The sequence below is a fragment of the Oncorhynchus mykiss genome, chromosome 2, assembly GCF_057628025.1.
Source record: "Oncorhynchus mykiss isolate SJ-2025 chromosome 2, ASM5762802v1, whole genome shotgun sequence".
Lineage (NCBI taxonomy): Eukaryota > Metazoa > Chordata > Actinopteri > Salmoniformes > Salmonidae > Oncorhynchus > Oncorhynchus mykiss.
This window is the reverse complement of record NC_143023.1, coordinates 70,113,203-70,136,902: the sequence shown is the minus strand read 5'-3', so window position 1 is coordinate 70,136,902 and position 23,700 is coordinate 70,113,203. Positions and strand designations below refer to the sequence as shown.

Below are 23,700 nucleotides of genomic sequence, written 5' to 3'. Positions count from 1 at the left end.
GAGGGTACTATGGTGTTAAATGCTGAGCTGTAGTCGATGAACAGCATTCTCACATAGGTATTCCTCTTGTCCAGATGGGTTAGGGCAGTGTGCAGTGTGGCTGCGATTGCGTCTGTGTTAGGTAGGGTGGCGGTGATATGGTCCTTGACTAGTCTCTCAAAGCACTTCATGATGACGGAAGTGAGTGCTGCAGGGCGGTAGTCGTTTAGCTCAGTTACCTTAGCTTTCTTGGGAACAGGAACAATGGTGGCCCTCTTGAAGCACGTGGGACCAGCAGACTGGGATAAGGATTGATTGAATATGTCCGTGAACACACCAGCCAGCTGGTCTGCGCATGCTCTGAGGATGCTGCTGGGGATGCCGTCTGGGCCTGCAGCCTTGCGAGGGTTAACACGTTTAAATGTTTTACTCACATCGGCTGCAGTGAAGGAGAGTCCGCAGGTTTTGGTAGCGGGCCGTGTCAGTGGCACTGTATTATCCTCAAAGCGAACAAAGAAGTTGTTTAGTCTATCTGGGAGCAAGACATCCTGGTCCGCGATGGGGCTGATTTTCTTTTTGTAGTCCGTGATTGACTGTAAACCCTGTAAATGACTGTAAATACCTCTTGTGTATGAGCCGTAGAATTGCAACTCTTTGTCTCTATATTGACTCTTAGCTTGTTTGATTGCCTTGCGGAGGGAATAGCTAACCTGTTTATATTCGGTCATGTTTCCGGTCACCTTGCCCTGGTTAAAAGCAGTGGTTCACGCTTTCAGTTTCGCGCAAATGCTGCCATCAATCCACGGTTTCTGGTTTGGGAATGTTTTAATAGTTGCTGTGGGTACGACATTGCCAATGCACTTGCTAATAAACTCGCTCACCGAATCAGCGTATTCATCAATGTTGTTGTTTGACGCAATGCGGAACATATCCCAATCCACGTGATCGAAGCAATCTTGAAGCGTGGAATCAGATTGATCGGACCAGCGTTGAACAGATCTGAGCGCGGGAGCTTCCTGTTTTAGTCTCCGTCAATAGGCAGGGAGCAACAAAATGGAGTCGTGGTCAGCTTTTGCAAAAGGCTTTTCCGAAAGGCTGACAAAAATACTAGGATGGAAGCAAAGACCGTTACAAAGATTCGTTATGACGTTATAATCACTTACATTTGCTTCCATCCTAGTATTTTTGTCAGCCATATTTGCTGAAGAAAGTCTCCAGCCTTGGGTCGCATAGCATCAAATTCTTCATGGGAACCACTCGATATGATTGGTCATCGCCCAGCGGTCGCCGCTGGTGATTTGCATAAAGTTGGGAAAAGTTTTTCGCCACCTTTGCGCCGCCCAAAGGTCCCCAGCCCTCTCCGCTTTCCTTCCATTGAAATGAATGGGAAGCGATGTTTCACCACATGCCATCTTGTGCTAGTGTACATGGGCCGTTAATGTGTTGTATAATTCTCTTAATTTTTCTGGACCCCAGAAAGAGTAGCTGCTGCCTTGGCAGCTAATGGAGATCCATAATAAATATTAATACAAAATACAAATACAGATGTGTCAAGTTGGCTGGATGTCCTTTGGGTGGTGGACCATTCTTGATACACATGGGAAACTTTTGAGTGTGAAAACCCCAGCAGTAATGCAGTTATTGACACACTCAAACCGGTGCACCTGGCACCTATTACCATATCCTGTTCAAAGGCACTGACATCTTTTGTCTTGCCCATTCACCCTCTGAATGGCACTAATATACAATCCATGTCAATTGTATAAAGGCTTAAAAATCCTTCTTTAACCTGTCTCCTCTCCTTCATCTACTGATTGAAGTGTATTTAACAGGTGACATCAATAAGGGATCATAGCTTTCACCAGGTCAGTGCATGTCATGGAAAGTGTATATAAAACACAGGAAAATCACATTTTTGACTGCACTGGGCCTTTAAAGCATATTGAGATAGGAGTTAGTGAGAGAGAGAGGTGGGGCCTATGCGACCACAAAAAAACATCAGAATATTGTATTTTTTTTTAAATAATATTTTATTATAATATGTAATTTCACAAACAGCATATCTCTCTCTATATGACATTCACAGTATTGTACACCCTGACCCATCAGATTCATATAAACACTTTGTTCCTCTGTTTGGTTCCCGGTACTCAAAGAAATAGAAATGTCCTCTCCAGGATTCTCATATACAAATAAAAGTACAAGAATAAGAAAAATACTCTCCATATTTTACACATTTATAAAATGTTCTTTTCCAACAAAATCTCCCAGTGAATCAAAAAAAATCCCTTGTTTATATAATTTTTCATTTGTATCTATACAATTACATACATGAAAATATTATTCAGTACAGTACGTGGTAGCTTTTCTGTTATAGATGAATGCAGATTTCTGTAAGTAGATTAAAAGACCATACTGTATCTGTGAAGGTGATTCTCTTGTATTTTCTACAAGGATGTCCAAGGACTATGTACTTGTGTTTCTTGGATTATAAAGAGAACAAGTTTTAAAAATGCATCTTATGATGGCCTCTTTCAATAGATAATTGCCCCTCCCCTCTTATCAAAGTGAATATCTTCATTCTCAGGTTAATTAATGTACCATGCTACCTGGCTGCCACCTGGTGGAGCAGTGCCAGTGACCCACACAACTGCAGCTCTAGTAAAACAATAACGACCAGGCCATAGGAGGTCTTCATGCTCTGCTGGTTTTGTTGTGTCTTATTGGTCAATTCAATAATCTAAGTCAACATTAAGATGGGGAGTTAATGAACTCGTGTTATTCCAGTTGGTTCCAGATTGAGTGCTGACCTACAGCTACATCATGTCCATGTAAAACACAATATTGTCCTTCTGGTGTGGTAGGTCATCTGATGCTCCTGCTGTCTCTGTGATTCACTCCAAACATTAAGACACAGCCAGAAACAGACACAGCCCATCAACTAGCCTGGAGGTCGTGGGCATTGCTAGCTGTGAGGGCAGTCAAAGTTTTCCTTCACTCCAGTACTAACAGAGGGTCAGGGGGCCCTTGTGTTCAGGAGTAGTGAGGGTCAGAACCAACAACTATAAGCTTGGAGTTTTTTTTTTAAACCCCCTTTTTCTCCCAATTTCAATTCCGATCTTGTCTCATCGCTGCAACTCACTCGGGAGAGGCGAAAGTCGAGTCATGCGTCCTCTGAAACATGACCTCCTTAACACCCGGAAGCCAGCTGCAGGAAACACCGTTCAACTGACGATCGAAGTCGGCCTGCCACAAGGAGTCGCTAAAGCGCGGTGAACCAAGTACAGCCCCCCCAGCCAAAGCCTCCCCTAACCCGGGCGACGCTGGGCCAATTGTGCACCGCCCTATGGGACTCCCGGTCATGGCAGATTGTGACACAGACTGGGATCGAACCCAGGTCTGTAGTGATGCCTCAAGCACTGCGAAGCAGTGCCTTAGACTGCTGCACCACTCGGGAGGCCAAGCTTGTAGATTTTAGACCGTCTGCCTCACAGCTCTCCCTGCAAGATGATCCCCAAAGCCTCAAAAGTAAGAGGAACTCTCTCCTCCTTCCCTCCCCATGCTCCTCTGGTTTAGATATCAAGAAGGAAGTTAATTGTATGAACAAGGTCCCAATGTGCAGAGCTCTAGGCTTTTCAAACATGAAAGGAATTTCCTTATTTTACACAAAAACACGGCAGTCACAAGTGGGCCTGTAGACAGCTGGGTCTATAAGAGGCCGTGACCTTCTGGAGCAACAGCACTCCATGTTATTTCTGTTGTGTTCCCCCTCTGTCAAATTTTCAGGGGAGAGAAACCTTGTCCTGAAGGAAAATGGAATTGGTTTCTCTAAAAGCAAGATAGCAAGTCTGCCAGGGAAATTCTCCAGGATCTAATGTTTCATCCTGGGACCTCTAGAACTCCAAGCAACCCCTGACTTCACTGAAGCAGATAATATGAGAGAGGAATACAAAGCCAGATCACCTGACTATGTTTTAGATTAGGCAAGTGTTTGGTGGCTGTAAAGTAAATAAAAGACAGTGGTATTCTCTTGAAGATGGTTCTGAGTCAGATTCAATTGGTTGGATATACTGCTATAATGCAACCCCATGTCAGTGTGTAAACTTTGTCACTATCTGAAGGTCAAATAAATATGATTTTACCTCTACATCGGGACACAGGGGACCATATTTCCCTCCTCTTTCCTATACTAACACTGTGATGATTAACAGCCCCATTACATATTTTCCTTGAAAAGAGTATGATATGCCATAACTTTGTGTATTGAATTGAAGTAGGGATGTTCAGAAGGGACTCAGGGATCAAAGCACACATTGTAAAAGCCTCACTTGACTTTGTTGTGTTGTGTGTACAGTAATACCATGACATTCCTCCTGGGGATGAGCAGAGGAAGACCGGTATGTTTCGAGATGTGTTGTATGTGAATCCAATTCACAATGACTTCTAATCAGAGGAATAAAAGCAAAGACTGTCTATTATATTGACAAGATATAAGAGTGAGCACTAACAATGGAAATACATGTCCTCAAAGATGGGAGGCAAGATCAGGTGGGACCATTCTAGCCAATAAGCGGGCAGACGCGTGTGAACAACAGACCATAGAGATAGATAGAGGACACTTATTTGTATTTGTGCCACCATAGGCTATTTAAAGTAGTCAGTTTTCTTCATTGGCTTATTGCCTCCAACCCAATTGACTACTTTAAAATGGTGGAATGGTAAATGGTAATGTCCATGGTAAAACGGGTTATATCCATGATGAGTCCTCTATCTCTATGACAACAGGCACTTCTCTGATATAAAGTTGTTTTTGGGTAAGTTGCCGAAACGCTACGTGCGTCCACTCATATCAGTGCATTCGTAACAACCTAACCATTACGAAATTTCTATTTGATAAAATAAGCCTCACCTAGCAAATTAGCAATTGCATTTTTTGATGACCAAATTCAACACTCTCATGCACCTTCATACAAAAATTCCTCACTTTGTGGGCTTATTTTCGTGGACAGATTTTGTAAAACCTCGCGTCGCCTATTCCTCTCTGATAAAAGCTATTGTCAGCTAAGCAGCCGAACAACCAGCAGCACAATCAGCAATGATTGTCACAGACACGGAAGAGAACACCCTGTTTGGACATGCTGAGGAAGTATTGCAGAATGCAGGATGAGCAAGAGAAAAGGGCTATGTTCTACACAGACAGACAGACATAACATTTCACATTCTGTCTGCTTCTCCTTCTGCCAATCTTTACCTTTGCACTGACACCCAACGGCACTGTTTAGAATTGAAGTGAGAGGTGGTCTTGTTTGAAAGTAAAATATAAGTGATAAAAATAAGGCGAGTTGTGCGGAAAGCCGTAAGGCACTTCCATTATGGTGGTGGTGACAGCGATCATCATGTGTTTTGTAGTAAGTAGGCATCAGGATTCACACCACACTGACCACTGAGTTCATTACATGACGACTGCTGGTTCCACAGTGTTTAGTTGCATGGAATACACATCAGATACTTTTAAGTTAAAGCATCATCATTGCCTTTATCATTGTTATGAGTTGTTTTCTGTTATGAGGTAACAATTAAAATTGTTGTTTTATGTTCAGATAACGTTCACGTGTTGATTTTCTCCAATTGTGATGTTTTGTCTTCTGTTATTATTGTCTGGGTTTTACAGTGTGATGATGTTCCCATCCTCTCTCATGCTCTCCTGGCTGCTGCTGGTCTTGGTGGGGCTGCAGTTGTGTGTAGGGGTGGTCATGGAGCTCAGGGAGGCCTTGCTGTCTGACAGAGAGCCGCTGCTGGGCAGGGACATGCTCTGGGGGAGGGGTCGTTGCCCCAGTGACGAGGACAATGGAGACTCTCTGTGGCTACCGTTACCATTGGACACACAGCGATGGGGCAGGTAAGGTGGCAGGCTGTCAGTCTCAATGATAAGGTCTCCGTCTCCGTCCTCGTCGCTGTCGCCCTCCGCCACGCTGTTACTGTTGCTATGGTGACTGACACTCTGAGAGGCAGTGCTGGGGGCACTGTCATGGGAGAATGCGGAGCCTACGGATCCAGAGGAGCTGTTCCCCCCTGCCGAGACCCTGCTTGCCCGGGGCACCACGTTGTTGCGCTGGTTGGCCGGCTTCACCGTCACGATCAGGTTGTGGCTGTTGGCCACCATCATGTCTGTCACCTGGTCCAAAGACTTGCCGGCCACATCAATGCCGTTGACCTCCAGGATCTCATCGTTGACCCCCAGCAGGCCTGTGCTCTCAGCCAGGCCTCCACGCACCAGCCGCGAGATGAAGACACCAGGCACCTTCTCCACGCCCTGAGGCGTGACCCGCATGCTCACGCCGTCCCGAATATAGAAACCCAGGGGCTTGTGGGTACCGTGCTTGTGCAGGCGGACACGCCGGTGTGTCTCGGGCAGGATGTCGACATCGATGATGGAGGAGATCTGGCGGAAATCCTGGGGAAGGCCAATCATCAGGCCTGGTTTGGACTTCTGCTGAGCCGGGCGCAACCCTGCCAGGCCTTTTTTCCTCCTCTGCAAGGAGTTGGTGGCAAAGACCACAGGCTCATCCACATCTACAGGACAGAGAGAGGCACAGACAAAAGCCATGTCAGACAAAGACATAAAACGACAAGGCAGCACCAGAGTCTCAGTTCATTCCAAATATGGACCATCAAATAAATGGTAGTATGCTCTGAGACAGTAAGGGCATTATGTTCAAGATGTCAACAGCTAACCTGGGGGTAAGACATGGGTTAAATCTGGTCAGTTGGAGAGTAAAAGGAAGGGAAACAGCACAGGTTTTAAATCTCCTCTAATCTTTTCTAATGCCTCCGTCTGTCTTTCCATGTGTAAACCGTCAAAACCTAACTTTAAGCTGTGGAGAAAGTTCACCTTTCAACTCTCAAGAAGGAAGTCTCATTTCCCTACTTTACAAATACACCTATTGATATAGAATGCAGTGGTCTCACTTTATCCTGCTGTATGTTTCTTTTGGCTTTTCTCTGGGGATTCGTTAAGATCAAATATTATGTCAACCATAGAGGCCCTGGGAAGTTATATACTCATTTCTATGATGTCAACAATCTGACCTGAGATTTTCAAAAACAGTGAGTCTCTATTCCACTGTTTTCATAGTTACCACTCCCAATAGCTCTTAACCCATTTCTCCTCTCGGTCTGTCTGTCCCTCACACACACTTTATTTTCTTTTTTTCTCCACCTTTATTTAACCAGGTAGGCTAGTTGAGAACACCTTTATTTAACCAGGTAGGCTAGTTGAGAACACCTTTATTTAACCAGGTAGGCTAGTTGAGAACACCTTTATTTAACCAGGTAGGCTAGTTGAGAACAAGTTCTCATTTGCAACTGCGACCTGGCCAAGATAAAGCAAAGCAGTTCGACATACAACAACACAGAGTTACACATGGAATAAACAAACATAAAATCAATAATACAGTAGAAAAAGTATATATACAGCATGTGAAAATGAGGTGGGTTAAGGGAGGTAAGGCAATAAATAGGCCATGGTGGCAAAGTAATTACAATATAGCAATTAAACACTGGAATGGTAGGATGTGCAGAAGATGAATGTGCAAGTAGAGGTACTGGGGTGCAAAGGAGCAAGATAAATAAATACAGTATGGGGATGAGGTAGTTGGATGGGTTATTTACAGACGGCCTATGTACAGATGCAGTGATCTGTGAGCTGCTCTGACAGCTGGTGCTTAAAGCCAGTGAAGGAGATATTAGTCTCCAGCTTCAGTGATTTTTGCAGTTTGTTCCAGTCATTGGCAGCAGAGAACTGGGAGGATAGGAGGCCAAAGGAAGAATTGGCTTTGGGGGTGACCAGTGAGATTTACCTGCTGGAGTGCGTGCTAGGAGTGGGTGCTGCTATGGTGACCAGTGAGCTGAGATAATGCGGGGCTTTACCTAGCAGAGACTTGAAGATCACCTGGAGCCAGTAGTGGGTTTGGCAACGAGTATGAAGCCAGGGCCAGCCAACGAGAGCGTACAGGTCACAGTGGCGGGTAGTATATGGCGCTTTGGTGACAAAACGGATGGCACTGTGATAGATTGCATCCAAGTTGTTGAGTAGAGTGTTGGAGGTTATTTTGATCGGTAGGATGGTCAGTTTTACGAGGGTATGTTTGGCAGCATGAGTGAAGGATGCTATGTTGTGAAATAGGAAGCCAATTCTAGATTTCATTTTGGATTGGAAATGTTTAATGTGAGTCTGGAAGGAGAGTTTACAGTCTAACCAGACACCTACAGTCATGGTCAAAAGTTTTGAGAATGACACAAATATTACTTTCCAAAGTTTGCTGCTTCAGTGTCTTTAGATATTTTTTGTCAGATGTTCCTATGGAATACTGAAGTATAATTACAAGCATTTCATAAGTGTCAAAGGCTTTTATTAACAATTACATGAAGTTGATGCAAAGAGTCAATATTTGCAGTGTTGACCCTTCTTTTTCAAGACCTCTGCAATCTGCCCTGGCAGGCTGTCATTAACTTCTGGGCCACATCCTGACTGATGGCAGCCCATTCTTGCATAATCAATGCTTGGAGTTTGTCAGAATTTGTGGGGTTTTGTTTGTATGCCTCTTAAAGATTGACCACAAGTTCTCAATGGGATTAAGGTCTGGGGAGTTTCCTGGCCATGGACCCAAAATATTGATGTTTTGTTCCCGAGCCACTTAGTTATCACAGCCTTATGGCAAGGTGCTCCATCATGCTGGAAAAGGCATTGTTCGTCACCAAACTGTTCCTGGATGGTTGGGACAAGTTGCTCTCGGAGGATGTGTTGGTACCATTTTTTATTCATGGCTGTGTTCTTAGGCAAAATTGTGAGTGAGCCCACTCCCTTGGCTGAGAAGCAACCCCACACATGAATGGTCTCAGCATGCTTTACTGTTGGCATGACATAGGACTGATGGTAGCGCTCACCTTGTCTTCTCCGGACAAGCTTTTTTCCAGATGCCCCAAACAATCGGAAAGGGGATTCAGAGAAAATGACTTTACCCCAGTCCTCAGCAGTCCAATCCCTGTACCTTTTGCAGAATATCAGTCTGCCCCTAATGTTTTTCCTGGAGAGAAGTGACTTCTTTGCTGCCCTCCTTGACACCAGGCCATCCTCCAAAAGTCTTGGCCTCACTGTGCGTGCAGATGCACTCACACCTGCCTGCTGCCATTCCTGAGCAAGCTCTGTACTGGTGGTGCCCCAATCCCGCAGCTGAATCAACTTTAGGAGACGGTCCTGGCGCTTGCTGGACTTTCTTGGACGCCCTGAAGCATTCTTCACAACAATTGAACCGTTTTCCTTGAAGTTCTTGATGCTCCGATAAATGGTTGATTTCGGTGCAATCTTACTGGCAGCAATATCCTTGCCTGTGAAGCTCTTTTTGCGTGAAGCAATGATGACGGCACATGTTTCCTTGCAGGTAACCATGATTGACAGAGGAAGAACAATGATTCCAAGCACCACCCTCCTTTTGAAGCTTCCAGTCTGTTATTCAAACTCAATCAGCATGACAGAGTGATCTCCAGCCTTGTCCTCATCAACACTCACACCTGTGTTAACGAGAGAATCACTGACATGTCAGCTGGTCCTTTTGTGGCAGGGCTGAAATGCAGTGGAATTTTTTGGGGGGGGATTCACTTCATTTGCATGGCAAAGAGGGAATTTGCAAGTAATTGCAATTCATCTGATCACTCTTCATAACATCCTGGAGTATATGCAAATTGCCATCATACAAACTGAGGCAGCAGACTTTGTGAAAATGTATATTTGTGTCATTCTTAAAACTTTTGGCCACGACTGTAGGTATTTGTAGTTGTCCACATATTCTAAGTCAGAAACGTTCAGAGTAGTGATGCTGGACGGGCGGGCAGGTGCAGGCAGCGATCGGTTGAAGAGCATGCACTTAGTTTTACTTCCATTTATGAGCAGTTGGAGGCCACGGAAGGAGAGTTGTATGGCATTGAAGCTCATCTGGAGGTTAGTTAACACCGTGTCAAAAGAAGGGCCAGAGGTATACAGAATGGTGTCGTCTGCGTATAGGTGGATCAAAGAATCACCAGCAGCAAGAGCGACATCATTGATGTATACAGAGAAGAGAGTCGGCCCGAGAATTGAACCCTGTGGCACCCCCATAGAGACTGCCAGAGGTCCGGACAACAGAGCAACCTTGTGCTGATTGAGAGCAGAGATTGCTGGGAAAAGGAGAACAGTACTTCAGAACCTGCCCCAGAGACAGACAGTCAGTCAGAGATGGAGCAGGGGTAGTGGGGTATGTGTAAGGACACAGTGAGGATTTCCATAACTCTCAACCACTACTGAGGGGTCAGAGGTTGTGAAACAGAATCAGATTGCATACCAGTCAGATGAATCACCGCTTCAGTCCCCACTGTTTACATTAACAGTCAAGACAGCCTAGCTCTATCATCACACCCACCTGACACATTCTCTGGTGTGACAGAAATAAACAAAATGTGTTGTTTTTTGTGCTAGCTGGCAGGTAGCAGCACAGGGAGGAACCACTCAGGGCTCTGTTCTAAATGTGAAGCGACACTTGCTGGGGAGGAGAGAATATTTTAAGTTATTTTTAAACTGCAGAGAAGGATGTGCTGTGTGATCCTGTTTCTCAGAAAGACACGGAGGAGAGGTCTGGATGTGGTTATGTGGAGCACTGCCTGCTGAGAGGGTGAAACATAGGAAGTCATCAACACCTTAGAGAGGCCATGGCAAAAGAAAGAGAGCTTTTCCCTGTTTGGTTAGAGCTTTGGGAGATCACTGTATGACTAATGTGTATCATGGAGGATGCAGTGGATATGATCCTAACATTCAACACTGGTAAAAGCACACTTAGCTAGTGGCTAGTAATTGCCAATAGGTTTTATGGATGACAACGAACAGATTTGACCAAAGCCACAGGCTGTTGTAGATAAAATTGAGATTTGATGTATATCCAGGCTCAACTAGAGGGCATGAGGCATAACAAGTGGGTGACAGTCTGGCCAGACTAGCTGTGAACCCTGACCTCAACACTATGAAGTGAAAACAATCTTCTGGTCACAACAGAAAAGCTCTTCCAACATGGAGAATACACAGAAAACCCAGTATATTCACTGTATATACAGTATATATGCCAATACTATAAACATTTGCCAGTTATGGAAAGTGTGTGTGGTACAGTTTACATTTAATCCTAGTAAAAATTCCATGTCTTAGGTCAGTTAGGATCACCACTTTATTTTAAGAATGTGAAATGTCAGAATAATAGTAGAGAATGATTTATTTCAGCTTTTATTTATTTCACCACATTTCCAGTGGGTCAGAAGTTTACATACACTCAATTAGTATTTGGTAGCATTGCCTTTAAATTGTTTAACTTGGGTCAAACGTTTCAGGTAGCCTTCCACAAGCTTCCCACAATACGTTGGGTGAATTTTGGCCCATTCCTCCTGACAGAGGTGCTGTAACTGAGTCAGGTTTGTAGGCCTTCTTGCTCGCACACGCTTTTTCAGTTCTGCCCACACATTTTCTATAGGATTGAGGTCAGGGCTTTGTGATGGCCACTCCAATACCTTGACTTTGTTGTCGTCAAGCCATTTTGCCACAACTTTGGAAGTATGCTTGGGGTCACTGTGCACTTGGAACACTCATTTGCGACCAAGCTTTAACTTCCTGACTGATGTCTTGAGATGTTGCTTCAATATATCCACATAATTTTCTTTCCTCATGATGCCATCTATTTTGTGAAGTGCACCAGTCCCTCCTGCAGCAAATCACCCCCACAACATGATGCTGCCACCCCTGTGCTTCACGGTTGGGATGGTGTTCTTCGGCTTGCAAGCATACCCCTTTTTCCTCTAAACATAACAATGGTCATTATGGCCAAACAGTTCTATTTTTTTTTCATCAGACCAGAGGACATTTCTCCAAAAAGTACGATCTTTGTCCCCATGTGCAGTTGCAAACCAGTCTGGATTTTTTATGGCGGTTTGGGAGCAGTGGCTTCTTCCTTGCTGGGTGGTCTTTCAGATTATGTCAATATAGGACAAGTTTTACTGTGGATATAGATATTTTTGTACCCGTTTCCTCCAGTATCTTCACACAGTCCTTTGCTGTTGTTCTGGGATTGATTTGCACTTTTCACACCAAAGAACGTTCATCTCTAGGAGACAGAACGTGTCTCCTTTCTGAGCAGTATGATGGCTGCGTGGTCCCATGGTGTTTCTACGTGCATACTATTGTTTGTACAGATGAACGTGGTACCTTCAGGTGTTTGGAAATTGCTCCCAAGGATGAACCAGACTTGTGGAGGTCCACAATTTTTTTCTGAGGTCCTGACAGATTTATTTTGATTTTCCCATGATGTCAAGCAAAGAGGCACTGAGTTTGAAGGTAGGCCTTGAAATACATCCACAGGTACACCTCCAATTGATTCAAATTATGTCAATTAGCCTATCAGAAGCTTCTAAAGCCATGACATCATTTTCTGGAATTTTCCAAGCTGTTTAAAGGCACAGTCAACTTAGTGTATGTAAACTTCTGACCCACTGGATACTGTGATACAGTGAATTTTAAAGTGAGTTAATCTGTCTGTAAACAATTGTTGGAAAAAATTACTTGTGTCTTGCACAAAGTAGATGTCCTAACCGACTTGCCAAAACTATAGTTTGTTAACAATACATTTGTGGAGTGGTTGAAAACAAGTTTTAATGACTCCAACCTAAATGTATGTAAACTTCCGACTTCAACTGTACATGTTTGTGTGCCTGGGTGGGTTTAACTCAAGTGTTTGTTTGTGTAGGTCTGTTTGTGTAGTTCTGTTTGTGAGTGTTCCACAGTCCTCACAGAGCTGTAGTCAGCCCTGTCCCCCTTCATTAGTTTTATTGTCTGGACCCCCACAGAGAGCAGAGCAGCCTCTGTTATTAAACCCACTCATAGGCTGGAGGAGGCGGGCTGGAGGGTGAGCCCAACCGGAGAGCACGTGCGGGGCTGGGTCAGGAGGAAGGGAGGGATGGGGCCCAGGGTTACAGACCAGGAGGGTTGGGTCTGCTCAATGATCTATAGTAGGTGTCAATAAAACATTTTTTAAAGAGCCTGCAGTACAGGGAGCACTGCAATACCTTCTGAATGATGCTTCCTCTGCACTGTGCACAATATCCCCACAGAGAGAATGCCAGAGTTCATTACAATGATCTGTAAATGAGTCTTGACATAACAGCTAACTCACACAGACATGCAGGTTAACAGAGATTGAGGGCAAGACCACAGCTACTGTCTATAGAGGAACGGGGGAAATGCCTGCTACTAGAAATAACCCATCTGGAGTAAAATGTCTCTATTTCCCCTTTTTCTACATTTCAATATCTACTTCTCTTTCCCGCTCTCTCCTTCTCTCCCTGGTGTCTGTGTGGTTGTATCGGTACACAGTGTAAGCATTGCTAGCCCAGGGGTCTGTGTGGTCTATGAGTTCTTTACTGGGCTGAGCTGTATTATTGACCAACTGGGCTATAATGTGGTTTAATGGTGAGTGAGATCAGAGGCTAATGTGCAGAGTGGCTAGCTACAGGGATACTGTCTCCCTAGTGTAAATGTCTAAGTGTGTGTGTGTGCCTGCATTAGTGCCAATGTAAGGAGGAACCATTGAAACCATCCCTTCACCAGGTCCTGTACCATCTATACTCCCACTTATCTTACAAAGGAAAGAACAAACACACGCAAAAACATGTACACATTTCTAGGTATACCTGTATGCCTGTAATATACACAGACAACTTGGAAAATCTTTGCCCTGAGGTGAGGGGTTGTGGGAGGCTCCAACACATTCCAGAACAAACTGCTCTGATCTCCTAGCAACGTATTCCCCCTGTGCTTCCCTCACTATATCAAATGAATCAACTACCCACCTCGCTAGATCATGTGATCTCTGTAGGCTACATAATGAATCACCTGACTCATGTTATACACTGCATTACGTTACTGCAGCACAGGAGAGAGTAAATACGTGTTAATAACCAGCGTCAGGAGGTCAATTCACTTCTGTATAACTGCTGACATCTTACATATCCTTGAGCATGTTGAGTTTAATACAATCATTATTTGCAACAAAGCTGGTATTATAAAGGTGAGATTGCTGCATGTCAAGACAACAAGGCAGACACTAGATTGAAACACTGAGAAGGGCTGAGGTGGGTGAGTTCAGTAGCACTGGGCCTTAGGGGAGGACATTGAAGTGAAGCCAGCAGTGGAGAGATGGGCTTATAGTATTCATGACTCTACCAGAATTGGAAATAACTATAATACAGCTAGACGTCTGCAGCCTTCAGGCATAGACACTGCTGATCCTCTCAGACATCTCAAACCTCTCCCACTGGATCCTATAGAAATGCTGCTTTTACCCCACTTCCCCAAGAGCCTCTCTGACTCTCACACACAGAGGACAAGGAGCAGAGGGGTTGAGAGAGTGGGAGTGTGAGAGTGTGAGAGAGAAAGATCGCATAGCAGTTCAGACGTCTTTTGTCCTCGTCTTGTCGTGTCCTGTATATATATATATTTACAACTTTTTTCATATACATTTTATTTTTATTTTCCATCAACTCATCTTCTAAACACTCTCCTGCAACCAGCCTCACCAATTTATATTTATAAAAAAGTATTATTTACCTCAGATCTGCAATCCTTCAGGAAGCTAGCCAGAAACTCCAGGAGGCTGGCCAGAAACTAGCCAGAAGCTAGCCAGGAGCTAGCCCAGAAGCTAATCAGAAGCTAACCACGGTTCGTGGTCATCGGCTGTCCTTTAGCTCGAAAATCTATCGAAAATCTATCGGCAGTTTTGTACGGCGCAGCGCGGCTCGGAACGGAACATACCGGACCAATTTTTCTCTCCATGTCCCTGGATTTCAACTGCTCTCTGGACATTCATACCCGGATCTCACAGCTAGCTAGCTGCTATCCGTGTGACAGTCGGCTTTCGTCGATTCCGGAGCAAACATCGATTGTTCCGGTGCTAGCCAGCTCCGTCAATCACTCCTGAGTTCCATCATTCACTCCTGGGCTGCAGTCACCTATCCGGACCCATTTCACTGCCTACGCGGAGCCCCACCGGGCCTTCACAACCGGACTGCCGACGTTATCTACCTGAATGAGATCCGGCTGGCTCCTCTGTCGCGACGTTACCTGAACGCCCATCTGCGGCCCGCTAACCGTTAGCTGTCTTACCGGCTGCTATCTGAATAGACAATCGGACAATTTATTTATTTTTATTATTATGTTTTCTTCTCGGGCCTCTATAACTATATCTATTGTTCTTATTTTTGTTGTTGTTGTGTGATTTGGATTAATCCCCTCTACCACACGGAACCCTACTAATCTACTGACCGAACGCAAGAGGTGGCTAACAACAGACCTCCATCCTATGCTAGCTTGCTACCGGTTGGCCTGGCTAGCTGTCTAAATCGCCGTGACCCTAAACCAACCTCTCCACTCACTGGACCCTTTTGATCACTCGACTAAGCATGCCTCTCCTTAATGTCAATATGTCTTGTCCATTGCTGTTCTGGTTAGTGTTTATTGGCTTATTTCACTGTAGAGCCTCTAGTCCTGCTCACTATACCTTATCCAACCTATTAGTTCCACCACCCACACATGCAATGACATCTCCTGGTTTCAATGATGTTTCTAGAGACAATATCTCTCTCTTCATCACTCAATACCTAGGTTTACCTCCACTGTATTCACATCCTACCTTACCTTTGTCTGTACATTATACCTTGATGCTATTTTATCGCCCCCAGAAACCTCCTTTTACTCTCTGTTCCAGACGTTCTAGACGACCAATTCTTATTGCTTTTAGTCGCACCCTTATTCTACTCCTCCTATGTTCCTCTGGCGATGTAGAGGTGAATCCAGGCCCTGCAGTGCCTAGCTCCACTCCTATTCCCCAGGCGCTCTCTTTTGACGACTTCTGTAACCGAAATAGCCTTGGTTTCATGCATGTTAACATTAGAAGCCTCCTCCCTAAGTTTGTTCTATTCACTGCTTTAGCACACTCTGCCAACCCGGATGTTCTAGCTGTGTCTGAATCCTGGCTTAGGAAGACCACCAAAAATTCAGACATTTTAATTCCAAACTACAACATTTTCAGACAAGATAGAACTGCCAAAGGGGGCGGTGTTGCAATCTACTGCAAAGATAGCCTGCAGAGTTCTGTCCTATTATCCAGGTCTGTACCCAAACAATTTGAACTTCTACTTTTAAAAATCCACCTCTCTAAAAACAAGTCTCTCACCGTTGCCGCCTGCTATAGACCACCCTCTGCCCCCAGCTGTGCTCTGGACACCATATGTGAACTGATTGCCCCCCATCTATCTTCAGAGCTCGTGCTGCTAGGCGACCTAAACTGGAACATGCTTAACACCCCAGCCATCCTACAATCTAAACTTGATGCCCTCAATCTCACACAAATTATCAATGAACCTACCAGGTACCTCCCCAAAGCCTTAAACACGGGCACCCTCATAGATATCATCCTAACCAACTTCCCCTCTAAATACACCTCTGCTGTCTTCAACCAAGATCTCAGCGATCACTGCCTCATTGCCTGCATCCGTAATGGGTCAGCGGTCAAACGACCTCCTCTCATCACTGTAAAACGCTCCCTGAAACACTTCAGCGAGCAGGCCTTTCTAATCGACCTGGCCGGGGTATCCTGGAAGGATATTGACCTCATCCCGTCAGTAGAGGATGCCTGGATATTTTTTTAAAATGCCTTCCTAACCATCTTAAATAAACATGCCCCATTCAAGAAATTTAGAACCAGGAACAGATATAGCCCTTGGTTCTCCCCAGACCTGACTGCCCTTAATCAACACAAAAATGTCCTATGGCGTTCTGCATTAGCATCGAACAGCCCCCGTGATATGCAGCTGTTCAGGGAAGCTAGAAACCATTATACACAGGCAGTTAGAAAAGCCAAGGCTAGCTTTTTCAAGCAGAAATTTGCTTCTTGCAACACTAACTCAAAAAAGTTCTGGGACACTGTAAAGTCCATGGAGAATAAGAACACCTCCTCCCAGCTGCCCACTGCACTGAAGATAGGAAACACTGTCACCACTGATAAATCCACCATAATTGAAAATTTCAATAAGCATTTTTCTACTGCTGGCCATGCTTTCCACCTGGCTACTCCTACCCCTGTCAACAGCACTGCACCCCCAACAGCAACTCGCCCAAGCCTTCCCCATTTCTCCTTCTCCCAAATCCATTCAGCTGATGTTCTGAAAGAGCTGCAAAATCTGGACCCCTACAAATCAGCCGGGCTAGACAATCTGGACCCTTTCTTTCTAAAATTATCTGCCGAAATTGTTGCCACCCCTATTACTAGCCTGTTCAACCTCTCTTTCGTGTCGTCTGAGATTCCCAAAGATTGGAAAGCAGCTGCGGTCATCCCCCTCTTCAAAGGGGGGGACACTCTTGACCCAAACTGCTACAGACCTATATCTATCCTACCATGCCTTTCTAAGGTCTTCGAAAGCCAAGTCAACAAACAGATTACCGACCATTTTGAATCTCACCATACCTTCTCTGCTATGCAATCTGGTTTCAGAGCTGGTCATGGGTGCACCTCAGCCACACTCAAGGTCCTAAACGATATCTTAACCGCCATCGATAAGAAACATTACTGTGCAGCCGTATTCATTGATCTGGCCAAGGCTTTCGACTCTGTCAATCACCACATCCTCATCGGCAGACTCAACAGCCTTGGTTTCTCAAATGATTGCCTCGCCTGGTTCACCAACTACTTCTCTGATAGAGTTCAGTGTGTCAAATCTGAGGGTCTGTTGTCCGGACCTCTGGCAGTCTCTATGGGGGTGCCACAGGGTTCAATTCTTGGACCGACTCTCTTCTCTGTATACATCAATGAGGTCGCTCTTGCTGCTGGTGAGTCTCTGATCCACCTCTACGCAGACGACACCATTCTGTATACTTCCGGCCCTTCTTTGGACACTGTGTTAACAACCCTCCAGGCAAGCTTCAATGCCATACAACTCTCCTTCCGTGGCCTCCAATTGCTCTTAAATACAAGTAAAACTAAATGCATGCTCTTCAACCGATCACTACCTGCACCTACCCGCCTGTCCAACATCACTACTCTGGACGGCTCTGACTTAGAATACGTGGACAACTACAAATACTTAGGTGTCTGGTTAGACTGTAAACTCTCCTTCCAGACCCATATCAAACATCTCCAATCCAAAGTTAAATCTAGAATTGGCTTCCTATTTCGCAACAAAGCATCCTTCACTCATGCTGCCAAACATACCCTTGTAAAACTGACCATCCTACCAATCCTCGACTTTGGCGATGTAATTTACAAAATAGCCTCCAATACCCTACTCAACAAATTGGATGCAGTCTATCACAGTGCAATCCGTTTTGTCACCAAAGCCCCATATACTACCCACCATTGCGACCTGTACGCTCTCGTTGGCTGGCCCTCGCTTCATACTCGTCGCCAAACCCACTGGCTCCATGTCATCTACAAGACCCTGCTAGGTAAAGTCCCCCCTTATCTCAGCTCGCTGGTCACCATAGCATCTCCCACCTGTAGCACACGCTCCAGCAGGTATATCTCTCTGGTCACCCCCAAAACCAATTCTTTCTTTGGCCGTCTCTCTTTCCAGTTCTCTGCTGCCAATGACTGGAACGAACTACAAAAATCTCTGAAACTGGAAACACTTATCTCCCTCACTAGCTTTAAGCACCAACTGTCAGAGCAGCTCACAGATTACTGCACCTGTACATAGCCCACCTATAATTTAGCCCTATCAACTACCTCTTTCCCAACTGTATTTAATTTATTTATTTATTTTGCTCCTTTGCACCCCATTATTTTTATTTCTACTTTGCACATTCTTCCATTGCAAAACTACCATTCCAGTGTTTTACTTGCTATATTGTATTTACCTTGCCACCAAGGCCTTTTTTTGCCTTTACCTCCCTTCTCACCTCATTTGCTCACATTGTATATAGACTTGTTTATACTTTATTATTGACTGTATGTTTGTTTTACTCCATGTGTAACTCTGTGTTGTTGTATCTGTCGAACTGCTTTGCTTTATCTTGGCCAGGTCGCAATTGTAAATGAGAACTTGTTCTCAACTTGCCTACCTGGTTAAATAAAGGTTAAATAAAAAAAAGAAAAAAAAAGAGACAGAGACACAGAGAGACCCATCAATTTGCCTCCTGCCCTTGTCTAGCCTATAGTGACAGATCCCTCTGTGCTGCCATCCATGCTAACCTGGGAGGGTGTCCCCAGAGAATTCACTGTGTCCCTGTCCTCAGGACCTGGGGGAGGGGGTTGGTCTCCCAAGGAAAGCTACACAGAGAGGTGTGTATTAAGTATCTATGGGTATGGAGTCAACATCTGTCTCTCTGCTCAGCCATAAGCAGATTATGCTTCCTCTTTCAAATAAAATAGGGTGAAAAGGGCATTTGAACTGGTTTAGTTTGCCTCCATTTTGATACAATGCCTTCTTGTCTATAGTTCAGACAGACATGCTATTGCAGAATATGATAGCTTATTGACAGTGGAGTTACACCTCCATACTGTGTTATTGCAGTGTAACAGCTTATTGGTTGTGAGTTTGCACTTCATAATGCTGTGTTATTGCAGAGTGGAACAGCTTATTGACTAGCTATACATCACAATGGCAGGTTATTACAGAATAACAGGTCTCACTGACTGACTGGCTGTCTGCAGGTGTTGTAAGGCTGCTGAAATCTAGTCGCTTATTTCTGACCATATATACAAATACTAAAAATGTCATGCATTTTTCTGCAGCACCGTTAGCCTTTTTTCTATTGTTTAGGACCAGTTGGCACTACTCTGTATTGAGTGAGAACCCACCACAGCTGGGATAAGTAGTGCTGAGTTTAGCACTATTTAGCTGTCTGGATTCCTTTGAGGAAACAGCTAGCTGATTTCACGCTCTAATCAGACAGACAGCAATGGTCCAATGACTTAGTAACTGTTCCGTCACATCACATAAATCTGACTGGGAGAGTCCTGCCTTCGGGGCAAACAGGCACTACTACTCCCTCTTGCCCTGATACCAGCCATGCTGGTAGGTTGTTTCTTCCTCACCCTCATTGTTCTTGTCTCCTTCATTCTAGATTATGAAAACGATCATCACCATGAACACGGGTCCCACTCTGAGCTCATTGTCCTACCCTGGCTGTCATGCTGGCCCAGGCATGCTTTCACATGAATTATTCCAGAGTGAGCAGGCCAGGCGGTGGAATGGAAAGCATGGCCTGGCAGAACCAGCACCAGCGAGCCCCCATCCTCCAGGGTAGGGGGTTTGAGTGATGGACACCTGATGCTGCCAGCAGGAAGCAGATCAGAGTACTGTGGAGGCATCTCTTTGGCACCACATCTCCTGGATCCCCTTACAATGTCTGGCCACTGGCCGCATTGCAGCGCTGCTCCAAGAATAAACTATGCCTGTCGCAACATTCCAACAGCTGAGCTCTGTTGTTCAGATAGGAACATCTTTAAAAATGTTCTCCAAATAAAGATCATATATGATCCAGGAGTTATATTAATCCTGTGATCTAACTAGGAAAAAGTTTTTTTCCTGGTCAGGGCCTGTATCCACAAAGCATCTCAGAAAAGTTCCTAGGAATCCTGTTCAAACCTATTTTAAAATGGCAATCAGAAGTTGAAAAAAATTATAGTGTCATCCCTGTCCAAGTTTCGGTAAAAAGCTGAGGGATGGGGCTGGAGATGCACAACCACTCAAATTCATAGGCAGAGCTATGGATGCAAGGACTGACCATCCATGATATAAACATTATAGTTCCAACCATGTTTTGAGGCTATATTGTGTTTCACGAGATATTTATAAGTTGTGTTTCTCATGCATTAATGGGTACATTCTAAAAATGGATGTAGCAACGCCAGATGGCCCCTTTAAGACAAAAGAAACCTCCCAGCTCAGAGTAGGTTCTAGGATGATCTTAAGATACTGCTCAGACAAACTCTGAGCCAGGAGTAAAATCAACTCAGAAAAGTTTAATCTCAGCTGGTAATCACGACAGTTTGAGGTACTACAAAGGAAAGATAGTGATGACGCTCATTGATAAAGTTTTAATGAAATGTGAAATGTATAGCACACTTCGACAAACCATGGTGAATGTGACTGTACGTACATCAAATGTTGCAATGATAAAAGATTTGATATAATTTCTGACTGACACAATCACTTTGACTACTCTTAATTCTTGTCTAATTTGTTGGTGTGTCTAATATATATATATATTTCTGGACCAATTCTGATATTTTGAATAATGTGATAGGCATATGAATCATATATTATATTGGTTGTTAAGAGGAATTCTGATAATATCACACTTGTCACTCCCGTTTAACAACTCTAAATTGCTTTGGCACAGTGGGCTAGGCATTAAGTCACTTGCTGATATTATTGTATAAAACATTTGAAAGGTCTATCATTTTTACCAAACACAATCAAAGTTAACATTGGCCTAAAATGTGTTCAGTTACCCAATTTAGGCATCTTTTTTTAACAATGGGATATTGCGCTCCAAATGGATAACTTGAAATAACAGGATGTAGGTTCATTAAATAATCTAAATAATAAAAAGTGATCATTTATTAACCTAGTGGTTATAAGTAGTTATCATGTGAATTAGGCCTCGTTAAATCGTTGTCAAAAGCTAAAGAGATATTGTTGCATGTAGGTGTAGATTATTTATGGGTCGATCATATAGAAATATCAAAACATCGCCTGTCTATAGCGCAGAAACCACTGTCTTGCTGCCTTTGGCAAGACACCTGCTGGTAACTCTTAACTGGTTAAGCTCATGAGGTTTCCTAATGAGGTTTCCGCTCATGACTAAAGAGGCTTCATGCATAGCTTTTATTTAGACTCATAGAGAAGTAGGAGTAAAATGGCTCCATTCTCAGCACTTACAACCATTTTTCTACTCTGTGATGCTACGTGGATACAGCCCTGGTCACAAGGTAAAGAAAAACTTTCCCTACACATATAGTCTGACTGACCTCCCCAGCCAGGTTGGTGGATATAGAGTCCACTGCAGGGGGATGGCCATATGGTCACCATGACAACGCCCCACTGTTTCCATCGCATATAAACAGCAACAATGGGTCTTCCCACTGCCATCTAGAAAGGAGCCTCAGCATAGCCCAACTAAACGAATACAGGCAACACAGTATCAACACACAAACACACTTCTATTCTGATTGAAAGACAACATAGTTTGTTAGTGGAGCAGCAGATCAGATCAGCAATCACGTGCTGCACGGGAGGCCGGATCAGCAGTAGGCCACGTACCTGTGTGTGTATGTAAGTGTGTACTGATCAGTGGGACGTAACTAATGGGGCTTGTCTTGGATTACCCTTTAAAATTGAGGGCAGCTCTTATCCCATCCCAGGATTATTACTGAGGCACAGACACAAGGGGGCCCCACTCCAGACACCACAAACACTGGGACCTGGTCTATATCCTCCCCACCCCCACGGGACTAACCCTGATCACACTATAAACCTCTGGAAACTGGACGATGGAGAACTATAGCTTTCACAATACAGTCTCAAACACAGCATCATTAATATAGACGATCCTCCCCCCTGTGTTTGGGAACAGGTAACAGGTAAAGGGATGTTTACTGTTGAAACTTCTCATTAGTTCCATGTTCCTTTGTCATTTTGGCAGCATTCTATTCTTGTCTTCTGTACCACCTGCTGCTGTCTATTCCCTTACAGTCTGCTATTTCATGTATATGTGACAGTGTAAACACTGAGACAGTATGATGTCACCATCAATATGAGCTGAGTCATCCTCGTGGTAGGCGTACTGTAGTGTACATACGTACACATTCCATTCAGAATCCAAAAATGGACTGTAGACAGCTGCCAAAACCAGCAAGCATTCTTAAAACCCTCAAACAATGCCCACACCTTCTCTCTGACCTCAGCAGGCAGCACGCTCAGACTCACAACTGTCCCTTCAAAGGCCCTCTCCTCCTCTAGCCTCTGTTTCTATTTGTGGGTGCTCTGTTTTTACACATCCATACTGCTAGTCTCTGGAAAGAAACACATCTGAAAAGGACTGTCCTGCTATATATGTGATGCTCAATAAACCACTGGCGCTTAGATTGAAGGCCGGATCACAAACCACTGAAATAAGACCAAAAACAGTCATGCAGTATGTGGAAGGAATTTCATCTTGTAAATCTGAGTGGGAAACTGGAAATTGAAAACTCTACATTACTCTGTTACACTACAAAGTGGTTTACAGTCGCTCCATTGTTAATGTTACAATCAACTTGGTAACTGCACCTCTATATCAACTAGTCAATATTGCCCAGGAAACCGGTCAACAGCCCTGGGTTATACTGCCCTGTATTCACACTGCTGACAACCTATTGACACTCAGTGGCATTGGGCATCTACCCACCTACCACGCCAACCTGTGGTTGGTAACATCCTGTTTTCAAGCCTCCAGTGTACCCGCTGCATGCCAGTACATTCCTGTCAGTGCCTCCACTCCTTCCCCAGCCTCTAGAGACACAAGAATGCAACAAACAAGCAACGCACCAGGCTGGCTGTTTCACAGAAACAAGAAATCACAGCAGCTCTCAGGAATCTCAGAGGCTGAAAGAC

General features: G+C 44.4%; 1 protein-coding gene across 1 annotated transcript in view; it reads right to left on the bottom strand.

The window, feature by feature from the left end:
- Window positions 1-1,990: 1,990 nt before the first annotated feature.
- Window positions 1,991-23,700, bottom strand: part of LOC110495023 (partitioning defective 6 homolog alpha) — a 41,486-nt gene continuing 19,776 nt past the window's right edge. Inside the window, exon 3 of the mRNA XM_021570375.3 lies at window positions 1,991-6,552. Coding sequence (XP_021426050.1) covers window positions 5,645-6,552 — 908 coding nt within the window. The 3' untranslated portion in view covers window positions 1,991-5,644. The remainder of the gene's footprint in view (window positions 6,553-23,700) is intronic.